General features: G+C 60.4%; 1 protein-coding gene across 13 annotated transcripts in view; it reads right to left on the minus strand.

Annotated features, from left to right (window-relative positions):
* Positions 1-58: 58 nt before the first annotated feature.
* RTEL1 (regulator of telomere elongation helicase 1) overlaps positions 59-18,953 on the minus strand; it is a 33,090-nt gene continuing 14,195 nt past the window's right edge. For 6 of the 13 annotated variants that reach the window (XM_033095513.1, XM_033095523.1, XM_033095520.1 and 3 more), the window contains exons 11-35: positions 13,999-14,037; positions 13,849-13,927; positions 12,839-12,936; positions 12,178-12,233; positions 9,700-9,774; positions 9,499-9,580; positions 7,466-7,598; positions 7,253-7,366; positions 7,133-7,173; positions 6,902-6,987; positions 6,714-6,791; positions 6,256-6,333; positions 5,716-5,862; positions 5,530-5,645; positions 5,317-5,440; positions 5,086-5,230; positions 4,764-4,966; positions 4,094-4,189; positions 2,744-2,942; positions 2,490-2,630; positions 1,848-1,964; positions 1,432-1,669; positions 1,188-1,349; positions 982-1,086; positions 60-688 (exon numbers count right to left, since the gene is read on the minus strand). In XM_033095513.1, the coding sequence (XP_032951404.1) occupies positions 268-688; positions 982-1,086; positions 1,188-1,349; positions 1,432-1,669; positions 1,848-1,964; positions 2,490-2,630; positions 2,744-2,942; positions 4,094-4,189; positions 4,764-4,966; positions 5,086-5,230; positions 5,317-5,440; positions 5,530-5,645; positions 5,716-5,862; positions 6,256-6,333; positions 6,714-6,791; positions 6,902-6,987; positions 7,133-7,173; positions 7,253-7,366; positions 7,466-7,598; positions 9,499-9,580; positions 9,700-9,774; positions 12,178-12,233; positions 12,839-12,936; positions 13,849-13,927; positions 13,999-14,037 (3,173 nt within the window). In that variant the 3' untranslated portion in view covers positions 60-267. Of the gene's footprint in view, positions 689-805; positions 1,087-1,187; positions 1,350-1,431; positions 1,670-1,847; positions 1,965-2,489; positions 2,631-2,743; positions 2,943-4,093; positions 4,190-4,763; positions 4,967-5,085; positions 5,231-5,316; positions 5,441-5,529; positions 5,646-5,715; positions 5,863-6,255; positions 6,334-6,713; positions 6,792-6,901; positions 6,988-7,132; positions 7,174-7,252; positions 7,367-7,465; positions 7,599-9,498; positions 9,581-9,699; positions 9,775-12,177; positions 12,234-12,838; positions 12,937-13,848; positions 13,928-13,998; positions 14,038-18,953 lie in introns of all 13 variants that reach the window. The other 7 variants (XM_033095525.1, XM_033095515.1, XM_033095514.1 and 4 more) reach the window with 7 other exon arrangements.

Below are 18,953 nucleotides of genomic sequence, written 5' to 3' on the forward strand. Positions count from 1 at the left end.
GGAGGGGGGGGGCGGGGGGGGGGCAGTGCTGTGGGCCCTTCCCAGCACCTTCCCATGACCCAGTGACCGATCAGTCAGCAGTCAGCAGCCTGGAAGTGGGGGGTATTCCAGGCTCCTTTATGCTCTGGTGTCACCGTGTCTTCCTGTCCAGCTGTGGACTGAGGCTGAGCCAAGTTTGAACAAAGTGCTCTTGGGACAGTGGGAGGGGGACCCTGCACAGACGCCCCCATCCAACCTCCCTGGCACCCTCAAACCCCACCACGAAGCTCAGGCCACGTAGACAGAGCCCAGTAGTGCCAGCAGCTTTATTAGAGCACTGCCAGCTGACAGAACAGGTCCACTTCCCCGGCACGGGTCCCAAGAATGTCCATCCTTCTGGGTTGTGGGCTCAGCTTCAAAGGCCCTGAGGCTGCCCCACAGGCCAGCAGACAGACCCCTCTCCCAGGCGTGCCCAGACCCTGGCCTCCCTGATGATGGGCTCTGGCGAAGCGGCAGCTGGGGCTGGGCCTGGCCTGCCCCCAGCCAACAGGCAGATGTCCAGTCTGGACCCGGGAGGGGGCAGCCTGGGCCTCCACAGACCCTGCAGTGCTCAGAGGGTCCCCAGTCACTGGGGCTCCGGCCAAAAGATCTGGGAGAGGCTCTGCTTCCTGGTGGTGGCACAGCAGGCAGGGCACGTCCTCCTATTGGCCTGTGAAGACACAGAGGGCGCTGGACATGCCTGATGGGCACCGCTGACCACCTCACCCCTCAGCCCACCACGTGCAGTGGCACCAGGCAGCCGTGTCCCTGGGGTCCGGCCACCGACCTGGAGGTGCTGTTGCCAGCAGGCCCGGCAGCAGTAAAAGTCACAGGAGGGGCACCGGAAGGGGACCGCTTCCTCCACCCTGCAGCCGGGGCACACCAGGCCTGCCGCAGGGGCCGCTGTGAGCACTGCCGGCCTGCTGCTCGGGCCGGCCTCCCACGCCCCCACAGGCGACCTACCACACTGGGACTGCGTGTGTCCCAGGGGGTCCCCGGGGGGCCGCTGTGTCAGGAAGGAGGAGATTTTGCTCTGAATCGTCCCTGGTCTCTCCTGCTCTGAGGGGCCTGGAGACAAGCATGGGTCCGAGGGGCGCCTGGGCACACACCTACTGCCACCCCTGCCCGGCTGAGCGGGACTCCAGGGATGGCAGGATGGGTCACCCTACCTGGCCCGGGAGCCCCGAGGGCGAGGTCGGGAGGCAGGGTGGGGCTCCCCTCCCGGGGTCCCGGCGGCTCGGTGCTCGGGCCTGGGGCAGGTTGGCCGGTCAGGTCTGCGCATGTCTGCCGGAAGCGTTCCTTGTGGTGCGGGCGCACAAACATGCTGAACCCTGCGGGCGGCGGAGGCGGCGTTCAGGCCCCGCCCACCGGCCCCCCCACCGGCCCGCCACCCACCCGCAAGCCCCTAGCCACTTGCTCTGCAGCAGGGTCAAGTCCTCTGGCCTCGACGTGGTAAGTGCCGCCACCACAGCCACCACCTTCTCGAAGTCATCGTCCCGTTTGTAGGTGGTCAGTGCTGCCAGGAGCTGGCTACAGCTTGCAGACCCCAAGGCCCGGCGGGCATCTGCCAGGTAGGCATTCACGGCAGGCTGGCCCCGCGCCTCTGCTCTAGCGGCTCCAGACCCCTTTTGCCAACAACCGCCGGGGTCTCCTGGAGGGGAGGTAACACGGCTCGGGCGGTGTTGGGGTCCAGGAGCCCGGGGTCTGGGGGCGCCTGTGTCAGCCTCCCTCGCTCTGGGGTGCAGAACTAGGGCGGCCCCCAGGAGACTCCCCCTCCAGGGTTTTTCAGCTCCTGGTTCTGACCAGAAGTCTCTTCAGGGACCAGGTACCTTGGGGTGGTGGCCTGGAGGCCAGGTGGGGCCCACCCTGGTTCAGATGTTCTCCAGGGTCCAGCTGCCTGGCCGCACCCTGGGACAGGGTCAGCTTGGAGTCAGGCTGCCTCCTTCCTGAAGAAACATGGAGACGCAGGAGTCACCCAACTGGTCCCTAAGGGTTCGAAGTGCTCCCTAGGGAGGAAGCACGTCTGTCCAAGGGGAGACTGGGCCTCACAATGCTCCTGGGACCACAGCAGGAGGCCCTCTGACTCACACCTTCCCATGGACAGCTGGGAGGGACAGGTGCAAGGACATCGCAATGGGCACCAAGCCCGGGGCGGGGGAGAGGTTGGGACTCTAGGGCTGGAAAGTCCCCTCCCACGAGCAATGGGATATTCCAAAGCCAGGCTCCCTGGCTCTGCAGGTGCAGGACCCACTCCAGGTAGATGGGGGGCCAGGGCCTCAGTACCCCAGTGGTGCACAACGCCCCAGGTGCAGGACGGCCAAGCTCCCCACGTGGTACCAGCCCACAGTGGTCTGCCAGTTCTCAGGCAGGAACAGGGAGGCTGGTCCAAGTGAGGACCCAGCCCAGGGCCGCACCCGCTAGGCCCCACCCGAGGGTGAGTCTGAGCGTCCTGCTGGTCAAGCGCTGCTCACCACTGGGCTCCAAGGCCGGTCGTGCCCACTGCCCAGGGGGAAGGCTGTGCTTGGGCAGGTTACCGCAGCCCTGGCCCGTCAGCTGCAGGCAGAGCTGCTCAAACCGCTCCTTGTGGTGGGGCCGCACGAACTGGTAGAAGCCTGTCGGAAGGGACGCTGCAGCCAGTGCCGGGCTGGGGACCCGCGACTGTGGGCCGCCGGCCACGACATGGAGCCTGGCGCCCGCCCCGCGCCCACAGCACTCCCCGGGGCACCTTGGAGCAGCTTGTGCTTCCTGGAGTCCTCAGCAAAGAGCGGGCCGAGGCGGTCTGCCAGGGCCTGGAAGTCGTCGGAGCCCTTGTAGTCCCGCAGGGTCTGGGTGAAGACGGCGAAGCTGGCCTGGCTCAGCGCCTGCTTCACGGCCACCATGAACAGCCTGGCCCTGCCCGCCTGGGCTCCGGCCGCCGGCCCCTCCTGCAGGACACATGGCCGGCCGGCCAGAGCCCCATCAGACACACCGACCCTGCCCCATCCCATGGCGAGGCTGGCCACCAGGCTGGGGTCCCAGTGAAAGCAGCCAGGAGGGGCCTGCAGGGAAGACGGGCCGGGGAGCAGCTTCTCTGGCCTGGGGGCTCTGCTCCTCCAAGCTCCCTACGCCCATGGTTTAGGGCATGGTCAGCTCGCAGCAAGTGAGGCGTCTCAAAGCACCGGGGACTGGAGACACCCCGGGCCCCATTTGATACTTGGATGAGGAAGCATGGAAATCAGACTGGCTTCCCAGGCCCTGTCCAGCTCGGCCCTCAAAAGCCCAGGCCCCGGGCGCCCAGCTCACTTCCTGACAGTGTCAGTCCCTGGGCTTCTGGTTCTTCCCAGAAGCGAGGGAGACGGACAGAGGCGGTGCGTGGCTTTCCGGAGGCTTCTGGCTCAGGCTGTCACTCAGTTGCTTTAACTGTTGTCATCTGAGGCTGGGAACGCAGACTCTCCCCACATTCGGGCATGTCAGTGTCCACCTCGTGCCAAGAGCCAAACTAGCACTGCCCAAGGGAGCCAGCCTGGCTGCAGGCCCCACCCTAACCCGGTCACAAGGGCAAGGCCTGCCTCCCACCCTGCTGGGCAGGCAGAGCCTTCCGTGGAAGGAGCCCACAGGTCTGTGGACCCCACTGTGCCACCTATGAAGGGCTCTCCCAGAAAACCAAAACAGAGTGAAAGGCCCGCGTCCGACCACAGGTTTGCAGGACGAAGTGCCCAGAGCAGGATGCCGTGGGGGTGGCCCTGTCCGCTCGGGTTTAGGGGGTTCCGCATGTTCTCATAGGGAAAGGCTCAAGCGGAGAGACGTGGGGCTGTGCAGATTGGTCCAGGAACCACAGGACAAATACAGACATCTGGAAGTGGCTGTGGCACCGAGGCCACGCTGCGTGAGGGCCCTGCGGGAAGGTGGCATGGAGGCCCAGTGCTCACCACTGCCCGACCAAGCCCCCTGGAGGTTAGAATGACAGGTAGGTGTGGCCTGCTCACACCTCAGTCTGCTTACTCGGGGCCACTGGCCGTGGGCGAGGGCACCGAGAGCCACACCAGGCCTGTGGCTCCTACCACACCCCAGATGCGGCTGTGGGCAGCTCACCTACCTGATTGCTGACCAGTCTGATCTTCCTCCTCCCTCCTCTCTGCTCGTCCCCAGACCTCTTCTCTCTCGGGAGGGATGAGGTGGAGCAGCACTGTGCCTGAGGGTGACACAGGCATGGTCCCAACCCACGCCCCGAGCCCGGTGTGATGAGCCCACAGCGCGGGAGAAGGGCCCTCCCGAGTCCCGCCATCAGCTTGCTTGGGGCAAAGCACTAGAGTAGGTCACGGCACGCAGTTGCACGGTGACTGAAGGAGCCAGTGACAAGGTAACAAGAGATGCCTCTGTGGGCAGCTGGGCTCACTCCAGGGCCCAGAGAGCAGGACAGGGAGAGTAAAGGAGGTGCCACGAGCAGGAAACAAGGAGCTCCGAGTCAGACCAAAAATGACGTGTTTCTGGGCAAAAGCCCTAGGGCAGGAGCTGGGTCCCACCCACAGCGCAGGTTACCGGAGGGCACAGCAGGAGCTGGACCCTGAGTGGCCCGTGCCAAGCTGGCCCCAAAGAGAAGCCACAGGGGCATGTCAGGGAGCGCCAGCTGGGGGGGCACAGCGCTGCGAGGCATATGCTGAAAACCCCAACCGCCCACCCACCGAGGGGACCTCCAGGGGTGAGTGTGAGGTGCCTGAGACCAGGCGGGCAGTGCCTGGAAGTGTCCATCTCCAGGCCCCCTGTACCCGCACCTCTTCCTCCCTGGGCGGGGCCTCGTCCCCAGGCCCCCCAGCCAGCTGCTCGCTGTGTTCCAGGGCAGCCAGCAGCCCCACGGGCCTCCGCTGGGCGTGGGTGGGGTCCTGCTCATACACCACACACAGGCTGCCCTCGGCGTCCTCGGAGTCCTGGGCGGCTGGCAGCCCTGTGGGAGCATGGGTGTGGGGCCCACCTGGGGAAAGGGCAGGAGCAAACCAGGTGCCCCCAGCAATAGTCAGTCATCAGGCCCAGTGGGCCACCAGTCTTTTATAAGGAGCCCCCTGCCCAGCCGTGTCAGACGGCCACACGCACCTGTGGGTGTCTGCCTCAGGCTGGGGACGTGCACGTCCAGACTCTTGGCTTTCCTGGTGGAGAGGGGCCCGGGCGACATGGCCGTGACAGCAGCTTCTCCCTGGCCCAGGCTCGGGGCAGCAGCCAGGGGGGTCGGCACCGGCATCTGGAGAGTTACATGGTGGTTGGGGGCCGCCTGGCCCCTCCCCAGGGAGGGCTCAAGGAACAGCCAGCTGGGCTTTGGGGACTCACTGTTTTCTGGGCGACACGGAAGAACTGGGCCACGTCTCGGATGATGTGGCCGAAGTGATCGTACACCTTGACGTGGGGGCGTACCCAGGAGGGCAGCTGGGCTCTGGCGTCTGCAAAGGTGAACCTAGCAGGGAGGGGCCGTCAGCCCAGGAGTCCGCCGGCCCCAGCCCACCTCCCAGGCAGGGGCCCCCCCCATGGGTGGAGGGGCTGCACCTGTGGTCACAGAGGAAGATGGCGCCGTAGTCATGGCGATGCCGGATGACCCGCCCAATGGCCTGGTTCACAGCCCTGGACGCCTGCTGCCGGTACCAGTCTTGCCCGGACAGGACCTGTGGGGGGCTCAGTCACGGGGGTCCGGCCCTTCCTGCCGTCCCCCCCGCCAGCCCTGTTGTACCTCACCTGGCCGCCAGCCCTGCTCTGGCCCTTCATCTCATCCAGGAACTGCATCTTCAGGACCACCCGGGGGTCCTTGCGTGGAGGGTACGGGAGGCCCGTGACGACCACCCCTCGGCCGTTCACGTCTGCGAAGTCCAGCCCCTCACTGGCCTGGGGATGGCACGCACACTTCACCTGGCTGTCCCGCACGAGCCCACAGGCCTTCCCCAGGGCCCGCCCACACCCGCACACGCGTGGGGATGGGCAGCGGGGGAGCCCTCCGTGCTGGGCCCAACTGGGGGTGGGGGGGGTCATGCGCCCAGGACCCCCATGATGTCTTATGTTCTGGGCACCTCCTCAGCCCGTGCGTGGGGCTCAGAGCCCAGCTGGGTCTGGCCCCACCCCAGGTCAGCGGGGCTGCCGTCCTAACGCGTGTTGGCAGGACGTGGGGCCGGCGCAGGAGAACAGCCCTCCCCACGTGATGCAGCGCCTGCTCAGAGTCGTGAGAACCCTTGGGTGGGGCAGACAGGCCCGAGTGTGGGACCCAGACCCTCGGGGCCTCACCTTTCCCCGGCACACAGCCAAGAAGGCGGCCCCACGGGATGCAGGAGAGGCAATGCTCGCATAGTAAGCACCCATCACCTGGAGGGAGAGGCAGGTCACCGGGAGCCCAGGCCCCTGGCCCCTCCTCGTCAGCGGGGCCCCGTTCTCTAAGATGGAGGACTGTCCCAGCCACCGGGGGTTCCCAGTGACTTGTACCCAGCACCCAGAGCCTGCTCAGCATTCCCCAGAAAACACAGGGGCCCCGAGGCTGGGGGGGTGGGGAGCCCTGCTTCACTGCCAGCTCCTCAGATTCTAGGCTCTGCTGCCATCATCCCCGCATCCAAACTTTCTAAAAGTCAACATGCCAAGGCCAGGCAGGACCTCAGCCATGCACAGCCTGCAGCTGGCCAGAGCCCATGGTAGGGACAGCGGCCAGCTCGGGGCAGCCATGGGAGTAGCACAGCCCAGCGAACTCGGACCTCTGAGAAGCCAGCCTTGCTCCTGGGCTCCACAAACACAGGTTTCAGGGCCTCCAGCTTCTGGGCAAAGTCACGGGCCTGTGGGAGGAGGCAGGGATGGGGACCTGTCACACCCATCAGGTCTCTCCCTGCCGAACCCATTGCCGTTTGGCGCCCCTTCACCCCCAGGACACATGGGGGTAACGCACCCGCCAGAATTCCAGGCTTTTCTCCATGACGGGGTACGAGGGGAAGAAGACCAGGAGCCCATGGGGGACGACGCGGGCGATGTTGCCTGCAAGGGCGGTGGCCGTGGTCAGCAGGAGACGCCCCTGGGGTGAGTGAGCAGGGCCGCGGGCAGGGGCAGAAGGGCAGGGTCGGGCTCCTCGGCCCGAGCCCAGGATGGGCAGTCCTGACCAAGGGCCTCCCTGGGCACTCACCTAGCGCCTTCCCCAAGGAGGATAAGCAGTCGTCAGAGAACCTGCATGAAGCCAGGGGGCTGCTGTCAGGGCCGTGTCCCGGCACCCAGCCCGCCCCCACGCCCTCACCCGAGGCCCCACCGTTTGTCATAGGCGGAGCTCAGCTGGACTTGGTCAGGGCCTTTGGGGACGATTCCCACCCAGATCTGGTGCTTGTCGATGACATGTGGGTTTTCCAGGCAGACTGGGAAAGGGCTGGATGCAGAGGGTGGGAGGCAGGGGTGCCCGTGAGGTCCTGAACCCCTGGGGCCTGGCCTGGGACCCCCCACCCCAGGGCAGGCAGGGCAGCCTTACATCTGCATCTCCAGGGCGAGCGAGGACACGGGGGCCAGCGTCCCGCTGGTGAGGATGAGGGAACGGACGCCCTGACGGGCCAGCTCACGCATGCTGTGCCCGGGGCTGAAGCACCAGTAACTGAGCACCTTCCCTGGGAGCGAGTGGGGACGAGGTCAGTGAACACGGGGGCCCCGCCTGCCGTCCCCACGGCTCCTCCATGGGGCCCAATGCTGGTGCACAAATCAGACCAAGGAGGCCAGCCTGAGCCCAGAGCCCAACGTGAGCTGGGGCCCTCCCTTGGGGGTCCGGGCAGCAGGGAGCAGACACTGGGGTCACCTCCAGAGGGGCCAGCCGACCCCACCCCCAGACATCCAGAGGTGGACGTGTACTCAAGGCTCGCTGAGCACGCAGAGGCCACCCCAGTCAGGAGCAGGCGGCACTGGGGTTATGAGGGTGCACGAGCCCAGGTTCCAGGAGGCAGGAAGCCAGCAGTAAGGCCCCAGCATGGAGGCCCCGTCACAGGGACTGATGCTCCCTAAAAGGCTGGCGGCTGGGGAGCAGACTGAGCGCGCCCCCAACCCCACAGCAGGTAGAAGCAGACACGCTGCCTCCCCTTTGCTCCCTGCTGGCTCCGGAGCTCGGAAATGGAAACGGCTCAAGTAGTAAAATGACTTTATATGTGACCCTGAACCTGTGTAACTTGACCAACAAATGTCACCCCAATAAAATTAAAAAAAAAAAAAAAAGTGACTCTGAAGTCAGGACTGGGTCAAAGCTCAGCAGGGGCATTTCCAGAAAAGCCGCCGCGAGAGTAACCTTTCCCACAGCTGCCGAGACTGGGGTGGGGAGGCGGAGGCGGCCCATTGTTCTGGGCCAGCCCTGGAACGGCAAACACAGGGTGAAGTCACGTCACCTGGAGCCCCTGGCTCAGGGCACTCACTTCCCTGCTCCAAGTGCTGCCCCCGCCTCCAGCTTTTCAGTAAGGGACTCATTTCCTGTGAACACCCAACCCAGGGAGTGACCATTTCTGAGAATTCACAGGCTCTCAGAGGAACATGGAACTCAGGGCTGATGGCACCCCACTTAGCCTGATGTCAGCACCAGCACTAACGCGCGGCCCCCCGGGGAGAGGTGTGGCACAGACGGCCTCCCATGATCAGGAATGCCCCACGAGGGGTGACCAGTCTCCCTGATGCCCACACAAGCCTCTTCCTGCTCGAAGAGGCTGAGTGACCAGCTAAGGCCACATGTGGGCCTCTCGCTGGCAGCAGCCCTACCCACACTCCCAGCCCTTTCCCTGCCCAGCTCCAGAGGGAGGGCAGGCAGGCGGCTGGTGGGAGGGCGTGACTACCAGCCAGAGTCTGGACGGGGGTGTGCTACACGCTGAGGGCTGGTTGTAAGGCACAGGGGAGCACTGCTGGGGAGTGGCCTGACCGCGGACCATCACCCTGGACCCGTTGGGCTGCAAACCCCACTCAAAAGGCCAGTCCCAAGAGGCGGCCAGGACACTTGCCAGGACTAGACTCCACAGGAACACGTGCCTGGGCCGGGACAGGCCAGCCCCACACCAAGAGCCACAGCACTGGCACAGGGCAGCAGGTGACATGGGGAGGGCGGGCTGTGGGGCGTGGCCTGAGCTCAGAGCGTGTGCCAGCACAACCCAGCCAGCTCCAGAGGGACCTGAGACACCACCCTGAGGCCTTGGGAGGGGGCTCAGCCCAAGCCTGCCCCACATCTGTCCTCCTGGTTGGACGATGTGGAAGCAGCAACTGGCGCCTCCCTGTGCATCGTCAGTCTGCGACAACGCTTTTCGGAAACGTCCTCAGTGGTGCAGGGGCCTGGCTGTGCCTAGCTCGGTGACTCCGGGCAGGCCCTGTGCCATTGGGCCTCCTGCAAGGCCGTCTGTCTGACATCTCCTGAGAGCATAACGAGGGAGGTCACCAAAGGAGGGTGTGCTCAGGTCCACCGCGACCGACAGCGGCCAGGAGATCCGCAGCTGGATGTGATGCCTCACTGGCTGAGCAGGGCTTGACCCCCGCCGGGTGACATACCTTGCCTTCTGGCTGCTGTGCTGCCCCAGGCGTCTGACCGCCGAGCTGTCCTCCGGTGACTGGCGTCGGGGTGAATGTGCACCTAGAGGGTGGAATGGACGGTGTCCTGACGCCCCGCCTGGAGGGCCCTCCTGGAGACAGCCCCACCTTGTAGGACTGAGACCCCAACCCGGGAGTCCCCACTCCTGGAGTTGACCCCACCTTGTAGGACTGAGAGACCCCAGGCCCCACCATGGGACCAGGGCCACCATCAGCAGGATCCGCGTTGAACACGATCTGAAAGGCAGATGAGGGACAAGGTCAGCAGCACATCAGAGGCGAAGCCCCATCCACAGGAGGCCAGGATGCTCAGGGCATTGTCATCACCGGCCCCTGCCTTCGAGCCAACAGCACCTCTGGCTCAGGGACCCCAGGCCATGTGACAGGAGCTCACACCTCCTGTCCCCTTCCCCAGGAACCCCACCCACACGGGAGAGGCAGCCGCCTTGCAGGGCTCCCTCCTCAGCAGGCCCAGGTGAGCAGCCAGCTCTCTGCCCTCTCTCGTGGGGTTAGGAGCCGGGGGAAAGGAGCATGAGCTGACCACACAGAGGCCTGGTTCACTGGATCCTTCTAGAAACAGAGGCAGTGGAGGAAGCCCACGCTGGTCAACACCCAGACAGGCGAAGAACTGCCAAGGAGAAAGCGACTCAGGAAAAGGTGATGTGGACGGAAATGTGGGCGGCCAGTCATTCACAAGACACCAGCAAAGGACAGCAGGTAAACCGCGAGGCCACAGCTGGGCAACAGGTGCAGGGAAAATGAGAACCGCGCACTAAAGGCACACGGGGCTCAGGGGAGCGCTGGGAAGACCCTGAGGTACCGTCAGGGGGAAAACAGGGGAGAACCAGGCACAGGCGGGCACATAGCGCTGCCCAGGGCATGGCCCATTTCACTGTCCAACCGGCCACACGCCTGCCCTGCCTTTTACCAAAGCACTGCCTGCAGGGACAAAAAACACCCAGCCGGACGCCGCTCTGGGGCAATCGGTGGCCCAGGAGTGGACCTCACGCCTCAAGGGCCAACGGGCAGTCTTAGGCCACAGCCAGCTTCCTGTGACGCCTGTCACGGCTGTCTCCCCATTCTCTCCCTTCCCCACCCATCACCAAGCTTCCAGGGCTGCACAACCCCTTTTACCTGGGGACGGCTGTGAGTAGCACTGTGTATGTGACTTCGGAATGCCCCATCCTGCCTGGTGTCCCCAGGGCCTGCTATCATGCTGTGCCCTCTGCAGCACCAGTGACCAGCAGCATTCTGTCTGGTCTGGTTCAGCAGGTGAGCGGGGTCACACCATCTCAGGGGTCCCCCGTCACTGCCTGCTCTGTCCTTTGAGGCCGGCCTTGTCCAGTCTCCAGCTCAGTTTTAGACCCTCTGTCTTGCACAAATCGTGTGGGTCTGAAGAGGTGCAGGGCTCTCCAGCCCACCTGGGGATCTCACGGTGTAGCCCTGAGCTCCTCACGCATTCACCACAGGCTGCCTGTCTGATCAGCCACTGTGGCCCCACCGAGCCCAGCCAGCACCTGGGGCTCCAAGGCCAGATCAGCGGCACACCGCTGTCCATGCCTGCCCAGCACACCCACGACTGGGGGGCCTGTGCCAGCACTACCGGTGCTCAGGAACCAGGTGTGGGATAAGCAACTGCCAGTCACACAGCCTCCAGCTAGAGGAGATGCACCAGCAGGCACATCAGCTGCAGGCAACCCCAGGCAGGCAGGGAACAGTCATCCGCCAGGGCTGACTCAGAGCAGCTGCCACAGAAAATCCAAACCAATGGCTGAGCTGTTTGGGTTCCAGAGAGCCTGGAGGGCGAGAAACCTGCTCCAGAAGTGGGTATCCGGGAGGGGAGGGGCTTGGCTCCTGTGCCCTAGTTTCAGCAAAGACCTATGGCCACTGAGTATCCTCTTCAGAAAGCCCCTGAACACAGTGGCTGGCCCTCAGCAGCCGGCCAGGCAGCTGTCCACTGAGTAAAAGTGGGCTCTGGCCCATCCACCTGAGCCAAGGAAGTGGCCCAGCTGGGCACATGGGACAGCACGCTGTGGGGCAGGAAGTGGCCGTGTCCAGCGGCTCTGAGGCATGACATGCTTGCTGGTCACCTGGCCAGGGAAAGGTGGGGTCTGCATGTGGCAGAGGGGCTCAGTGACCCCTGGCCCAAAGAGTGAGACTGGCTTGCCCTGGGGCAGGGGACGTGGGGACCATGCCCGCTGACTGACCACCATCCCACCGGCCCTACCTGGGCTCACTGGTGTTGCCTGCCACAATCACCCCACATCGGAGCCCCCTGAGGAGATGGGCCTGCGGTCAGACATGGGGCTGGGCGGACAGAGCCCTCTCCCACCTTGTGTGATGGGCTCACGTTCTGACTTTCCTCTGAAGCTGTTTCAGGAAAAAACTTGAGAAAAGGCTGGGGCCTCTGCCAGCCATTGCCCCTCCTGGCCCCCCACCCCAGTGCAGCCCTGGCCCAAGGCCTGCAGTGTACGTTCAGCGCAGGGAAACGAGCCTGAGGGCTGCTGATCTGAAGCACGAGGTATGGGCGCCTTGGCCCTGCCCGAAGTCTAGACTCAAGGACAGCTGCTGGAGGAGGACGTGACCCCCCCACTTCAAGCAGGAACGAGCCGTCTGTGTCCTTGGTGTAGCCCATCCTACCTGGATGATGTCCGAGAGCTTCTGCAGCCCCACCGTGCTGGTGAGCAGCCCTGCACCTGTGGGAACAGTGAGCGCTGACCATCCCACAGTGCTGACCGTCCCACAGCGCTGACCACGCCACAGCGCTGACCACGCCACAGCGCTGACCGTCCCACAGCGCTGACCACGCCACAGCGCTGACCGTCCCACAGCACTGACCAGCCCACAGCGCTGACCAGCCCACAGTGCTGACCAAACCACAGTGGTGGAATCATAGGCACCAGATGGCAGCATCTGTGACACAAGCCAGCTGGTACGTGCCAAGCTGCGCCTCATCCGTGTGGCCCTGGGCACATACCTCGGGGGTAGCTGGCCTGCTCTTTCCTGCACATCCCCAGGGGAGCAGCAGGTGAGGTCAGGAAAAGCTGGGGCTGCCCAGGAGCAAGCAGAGGCCAGCGGGGCCCACAGCTCAGTGACCCACCCGGACCCCTCCTGCTCCTCCCTAAGAGGGCTGACCAGCGACCATGCTTTATACAGCACAGCGGTCACATGGCCCCAGTGCATCCACGTCCCAGCCAGAAGGGAGCTCGAGGCTAAGCTCCGGCTCAGTGCAGGCAGCAGGCCACAACCTGGGTCAGGGCCGCCAGCAGGAAGATTCAGGGTGCAAGGCGCGGGGACTCACGTCCTGCCAGGTGCTGAATGACCTGGTCCAGAGAGTCCAGGATGCAGCTCTTGGTCTGAGACGTGATCTGGGCCTCAGCAAACAGCTCAAAGATAAAGCTGCAGGGAGAGAGGAGACTCAGGCCCCATGGGGAACTAGGCTTGACCCCAGCGGCCAGCGGCTTTCCAGGTTCTTTTCACTTAGAAACAAGCTCTGTGCCTCCAAGGGAGGCACCCGGCAGTGACAGGCCCCTGCCCTCAGGAGCCCTACAACTCGGGCCCCGGAGGGGGGTCGACAGGTGGTCATCAGGGCCTCCCTGGGCAGCGGCTCTGGACAGGACCCCTAAAGGGCAGCTTTGGGCAGAGATGGGAGGGTGGGCACCAGATCTGGGTGCTGTGGGGGGAGATGGAGGCAGGGCAGGCCGAGGAGCTTGGTTCACCTGGGAGGCAATCAGGGGCCCTGCAAGGGTCTGAGCACAGAGGAGCAGACAGGTAGCCCAGCGCTCCAGAATGTTCCAGAACATTCTAACCCTCGACAACCGGGCCTGGATCCCAGCACAGCCAGCAGCTGTGCACGAGCAGAGCTACAACCAGCCCCCGGCCACAGGCTGGCGTCTGCCTGTAGAACATAAACCCGCCGCCCCAGACTGCTGAGCAGAATCAAGGCCTGTGGCCCGTCCAGGACATTCTGGGCCCACTGGGGGCCTGAAGAGGTGGCTGGTGTGACGGCACCTCCGTCCTCACAGAAGATGTGCTTGGAAACAGCTGTTTCTCTCATTCTAAAAGTCACCTGTAGGGTGGCTGAGCACCAGAGGAGGGGACACGGCGAGAGCCGCCACGGGCCTTGCATGCGTGCTCTCTGCGCGGTCAGCAGGTGTCCGAAACAAACAGACCTCACTGTTGTGTGCAGCCAGTGACACTCACTGGGCAGCCCAGGGGGGACGAACGCTGCCGGACAGTCCCCCCAGACCAGCACCCGTCCCCAGCTCCAGGCGGGGCCTGGGGCCAAGGATCCACCTCCCAGCCCCTCACCTCCCCGGCTTGGTGACACCTCTGTCATCTCCGGGCAGCTCAACAGCATCAATGGCCTCCTCCAGGCGAAGCAGGATCACTGTGGGAAAGGGGTCGTCAGGGACGTGGCCCTGTCACAGCGGGGGTGGGCCGGGGGGTGGCAGCACTCACTCTTCAGCTTCGCGATGTCTTCCAGCTCCATGTTCAGCACTGGGTGAGAGAAAGGCAGCAAACATACAAGTCTGTGCTGTCCCCACTGGACCAGCTGTGTCCTACAGAAGTGGGCCGGTGTGGAGGGAGGGACACGGGGGACACGGGGTCCTCGCAGCCCAACTGGGACCTGGAAGCAGCAGCATGAGCGCATGGGGCTCTTGCTGGGACAACGAATGACCAGCCACAGAGACGGTCCCAGCACCCCGCTGTGGTGACACGCCATCTCCCATTAAAAGAAGCCAGGCTTCCTGGAGGCATGGCTGACTCCGGGTCTGGGGCAGGAAAAGCAGAGGTGAGGGTGGATATCATGATACGACTGGGGCCACGAGGACAGAGAAGCAGCACGTGTGACAACAGTGGAAGATGGAACACCTGAGTTCAACAGTGATGAGACTTACAATGGACTGAAACCATCATCTGTTTTTAGATACACGTGCCCACGGATGACAGTAAAAACTATTCCCCTCCTGAGGGTGACAAGGGACCAACAAGAAGTTAGGGACAAATTCAAACTTCCAAATTTGAAAATTGGGAAAATAAAGGGGAAAAAAAATCAAGCACTTATCCTGCCTTTCCTATACGGATGGCATCACAAGTAGCAAAGAATGTCTTATAAACTCATTTGCACTAGTAAGTCAAACACCAAGTTGGCACACCCGCCCTGCAACACCCGGAATGAGTGGGTCTAGGCACCAAGCAGAACAATGGCACCGTCCAACGGCGAGAACTGGTGCCTGCACGCCTCCCGGTGACACAGCACTGCACCCCCAGCCTGACCGTCCACAGCCAGAGTGAGAGGCCACCCAAACCCAGCCTACAGGCCGGTGACCGTAAGTCTGCGGTCCATCATGGCTGCAGAGCAGACAAAGGCACATGGTGACCCGTGTAACTGGGCGGGGCACTGCCTGTAATCCAGTGGCCACACCGTGTGTCTCCACCAGTGACATGCAAAAGGTCCAACTGTCCCACGTCCTCACCGACACTTGTCATTGTCCCTTTTGTGATCACAGCCATCTTACTAGGTGTACAGCAGTGTCTCCCTGGGTTGGGACCTGCACTGCCCCAACGATGCACTGTCACACGCGTGCTGACCAAGCACATCTGTGACCGAGTGTCTACTCACGTCTCCTGCCTGCTTTTAACTGCTTTTTAACTGCTTTTAACTGCTTTTTAACTGCTTTTAACTTTTACAGACTTGTAAGAGTTTCTTACATATTTTATGTACAAATCCCTTATCAAACGTGTGATTTGCAAAAATCTCCCCGTTCTGTGGGCTTTTTTTTTTCCCAGATGGTGTCCTCTGGAGCACAAGTTTTTAATTTTGATGCTGTCCAATTTACCTGTTTTCTTTTGGTGCCTGTACTGTTGGCGACGTTTCTAAGGAACCCCTGCCTAAGGCACAGTCACGGAGGTGGGTGCCTAGGCACGTAACCCCACCCTTAGCGGGGGCTGTGCTGAGGGACCCCTCCCAAAGAGGACGGTATGCAGAGAACGGGAAAAGAGAGTGAGTTGTGGAGAACCTGAAAAGACCTCAGCCAGGCGATCAAGGTCAAAACCAACTGTCGTAAATCATGCTGACTTGATAGTGTGGGCACTTGATAGGATGTGACAAAAGGGCACTTTACATCTGTGCTCCTCCTCCCCACGTCCCGTAACCCCAGTAAATCTATCAGGAAAACATCAGACAAATCCCAAGTTAGGGACAATCCACAAAACACCTGACCAGTCGTCCTCCAAACTGTCACGGTCATCAGAACCAAGGAAAGTCTGAGGAACTGTCCCAGATGAGAGCAGGTTACGCGGTGACAACTAGTGGCATGTGGTCTCCCGGGACAGAACAGGATGTTAGGTGGAAACTAAGGAAATCATCCACTTCACACTCATTAGGATGGTTATTATAAAAAAAAAAAATTTGTTTCCCTTAAACAACTGAAAATATGTTCAATTCACTCATAAGAGTAAAATAAATCAGAATTACACAGAGGTCCATTTCTCGTTCATCAAAGTGCCAAGAATTAGAAAGCCTGACGACACGTTCTGTTGGTGAAGCTATGAGGACACTTGTGCCCACTGCTGGTGGGAATGCAGACCGGCTCCCCAGCTGCCGTGACGAGGGGTCTGACTATTGACAGCGGCAGGCACACATACGTACGAACGAGCCCAGCTGCCTCACTTCTGGGAATTCACCCTGAAGGAGTACCTCGAACTAGACGAAAGTACATACCCTCAGTTACTCATTACAGTACTGTTTGTAATTGCAAAATGCGGAAAACAACCTAAGAGCCATGAAAATAGTCGGACAGACGCGGGAGAGCCACAGGAGGGAGGCTGGCAGCTGGAGAGGGAACAGTCTGTACAGGGAGACATTCACAGGACACATTACGGAGTAAACAGCCAAATGCAAACAAGTGTGTACAAAGTGCAGGGAAGGAGAGCGTGAAAAGGCAAGAGAAACAGAAAGAAGAAGAGAGAGCAGAAGGAATAAACCAGAAGCTAACAAGACACTTGTCTTGAGTACACTGTGACCTTGACTTCTGGAACCATGTTAATGTTTCAAATACTCAAACAAAACAACAAGAAAACAAAACAACACAAAAACACTAAAATCAACATGGAGAAAAATGACATAGAAATAAATTAGCCTAATATGAATAATATAACCACAGTGAAATGGGAGGAAATAACCAAAGAAACTTCTGAGTGTTGTGTTTGGACCACGTGCTCTCAGACCCATGACAAAAGGGACGTAACCCCAGGGAGTGGACTCACTCATAAGGACTGGTCAGGAATTCTACAATAACGAATGGGTATTCGAGGATCAAACAGCAAGTAAAATACTGAGGGAAATGAAAGCTGGTTTTCTCACTGTCCCCAAGGGCATTAGTGACACAGGTGAGGGACAACCAGGGAGAGCAGCACAGCCCATGAGACCAGAGCTGCAGGTGACAGCCCCCCATCCCATCCTGTACACTGGCGGTGCAGGCGTGCGTGGCAGTGTCACCTCTCACTGTTACAAATACGTAGAAAGTCTTCCATACAGCAGAGTCCCAGCTGAAAGATGGAGGTGTGGAGGGTGCAAAGACTCCCCATTTGGCAACATGGTAATCATCCATTCAGGGAAGAACCAATGAGTGCCATAAACGACCGAAGAATTACAAATGGAAAAATAGAAAAACCCGCAGTCACCACTAACCCAAGTGCTAAAGTTACTATCACCAACAATGCGACAAATGGTGAGCCTTGTGACATGATGGGCGGGGGACACAGCACTTCTGGGGTATTCCTGCCCAAAATACGTCATAACCTGCACTGCATCATGAGGACACAGCAGACAGACCTGAGTCACAGGCCATTTGACATAACTAAGTCTTCAACAACGTCCGGGCTGTGAAAGACGCCACCTGAGACCCCGTCCAGATTGCAGCCCAGAGAGCTCAGCTCCTGGACCAGCACATTCCGTTTCAGGCTCTACCGAGGACGGCTGGAAAGACCCCAATGCGGTCTGTCAATCAGACGAGAGCACAGAATTGAGGCTGATCTGCCCACTGGCCACTGCGCTGCGCTCACAGGAGAAGGTCCCTGGCTCACAGGAAGCACAGAGATAGAGAGGAAAGGGGGCCGTCCGCACTGGCCCTGCCCAAGGCGAGAAAGGCGGCCTGTCTGCACAGGGCGACGTTAGCCGGGGTGTCTGGGGGGAGGGCTGCCAGAGTTCTTTACTAGCAAATGATCTGTAAGTTTGACATTAGTTCAAAATAAAAGTCATATAACACAAAGAAATGAACATTTCAGAACAAGATACAAGAAATGAAACAGCACAGATCGCATTTTCAAAAACTCAGAAATAAAGTGACAGAACTCAAATGGAACTAGAAGGAAAACAAAGAACTATTCTAGAAGAGACGATTAAATTAGAGGGGGCACAGAATCCAATACATGCCACCAATGGTGCGCAGAGAAACAGGAGGGCACGAATGTCAAATCGTGTGGCATATCTGAATCCATATGCCAATTACCGTGTTTCCCAGAAAATAAGACCTAACCGGAAAATAAGCCCTAGCATGATTTTTCAGGATGACTTCCCCTGAACATAAGCCCTAATGCGTCTTTTGGAGCAAACCTTAACGTAACACCCAGTCTTATTTTGGGGGAAACACGGTATTCCTCAATAAAAAACAAACAAACAAAAAAAAACAGTGAAGGGGGAATTTTTAAGTCAAAGAAAAACAGAGATAAAAAGGATTGGAGAATGAAGTTTTGAACTCTGGTGGAGGAAATGCACAGCATGCGTCCGTGAAGAAACCCAAAGCACAGAACACGATGCCAGAAAACTCCAGACAGAGATCTGGCACAGACGCTGAGAGGACGTCACGAACCGGATAGTATCAACACAGAATAGGCAACACTGACAATCGATAACAAAACAGCTGGGCCTTAACGAGAAAAACCAACCTACAAGAACATGACTTTTAACTAAAATTCACTTTTACAACAAGGTTTAAGAAATGACATGACCATCCGCCCAGACGGCCCACCTCTAGATAACGTCCTGGAAACACTCACCTCTTAACTGAGACACCTGTGTCTGGTGCAGAATGCAGCTCTGACTTGGATTGGACATTCTGATCACAGGGAAATGGTTAAGTAACGGCAGCTTGGCAGCTGTGGCTGAGGGACGTGGGCTCTCACACCCAGTCAGGACGCTGCAAGGCCAAACCTCTTTTCTACTAAATGACATGCTATTTGTCCTTTTCTCTCTTGTTCTTTCATGAATATACAGTGCAATTTCCAGAGGCTGCATGGGGAAGGCTGGTTATGACCCCAACATGTCTACACCCTCATCCCCAGAGCCTGTGAGCAGGTTGCCTCACTCAGCAGATGGGACTTTGCAGCTGTAAGGAGCTAAGGACCTTGAG

Source organism: Rhinolophus ferrumequinum, chromosome 23, assembly GCF_004115265.2.
Source record: "Rhinolophus ferrumequinum isolate MPI-CBG mRhiFer1 chromosome 23, mRhiFer1_v1.p, whole genome shotgun sequence".
Taxonomy (NCBI): Eukaryota; Metazoa; Chordata; class Mammalia; order Chiroptera; family Rhinolophidae; genus Rhinolophus; species Rhinolophus ferrumequinum.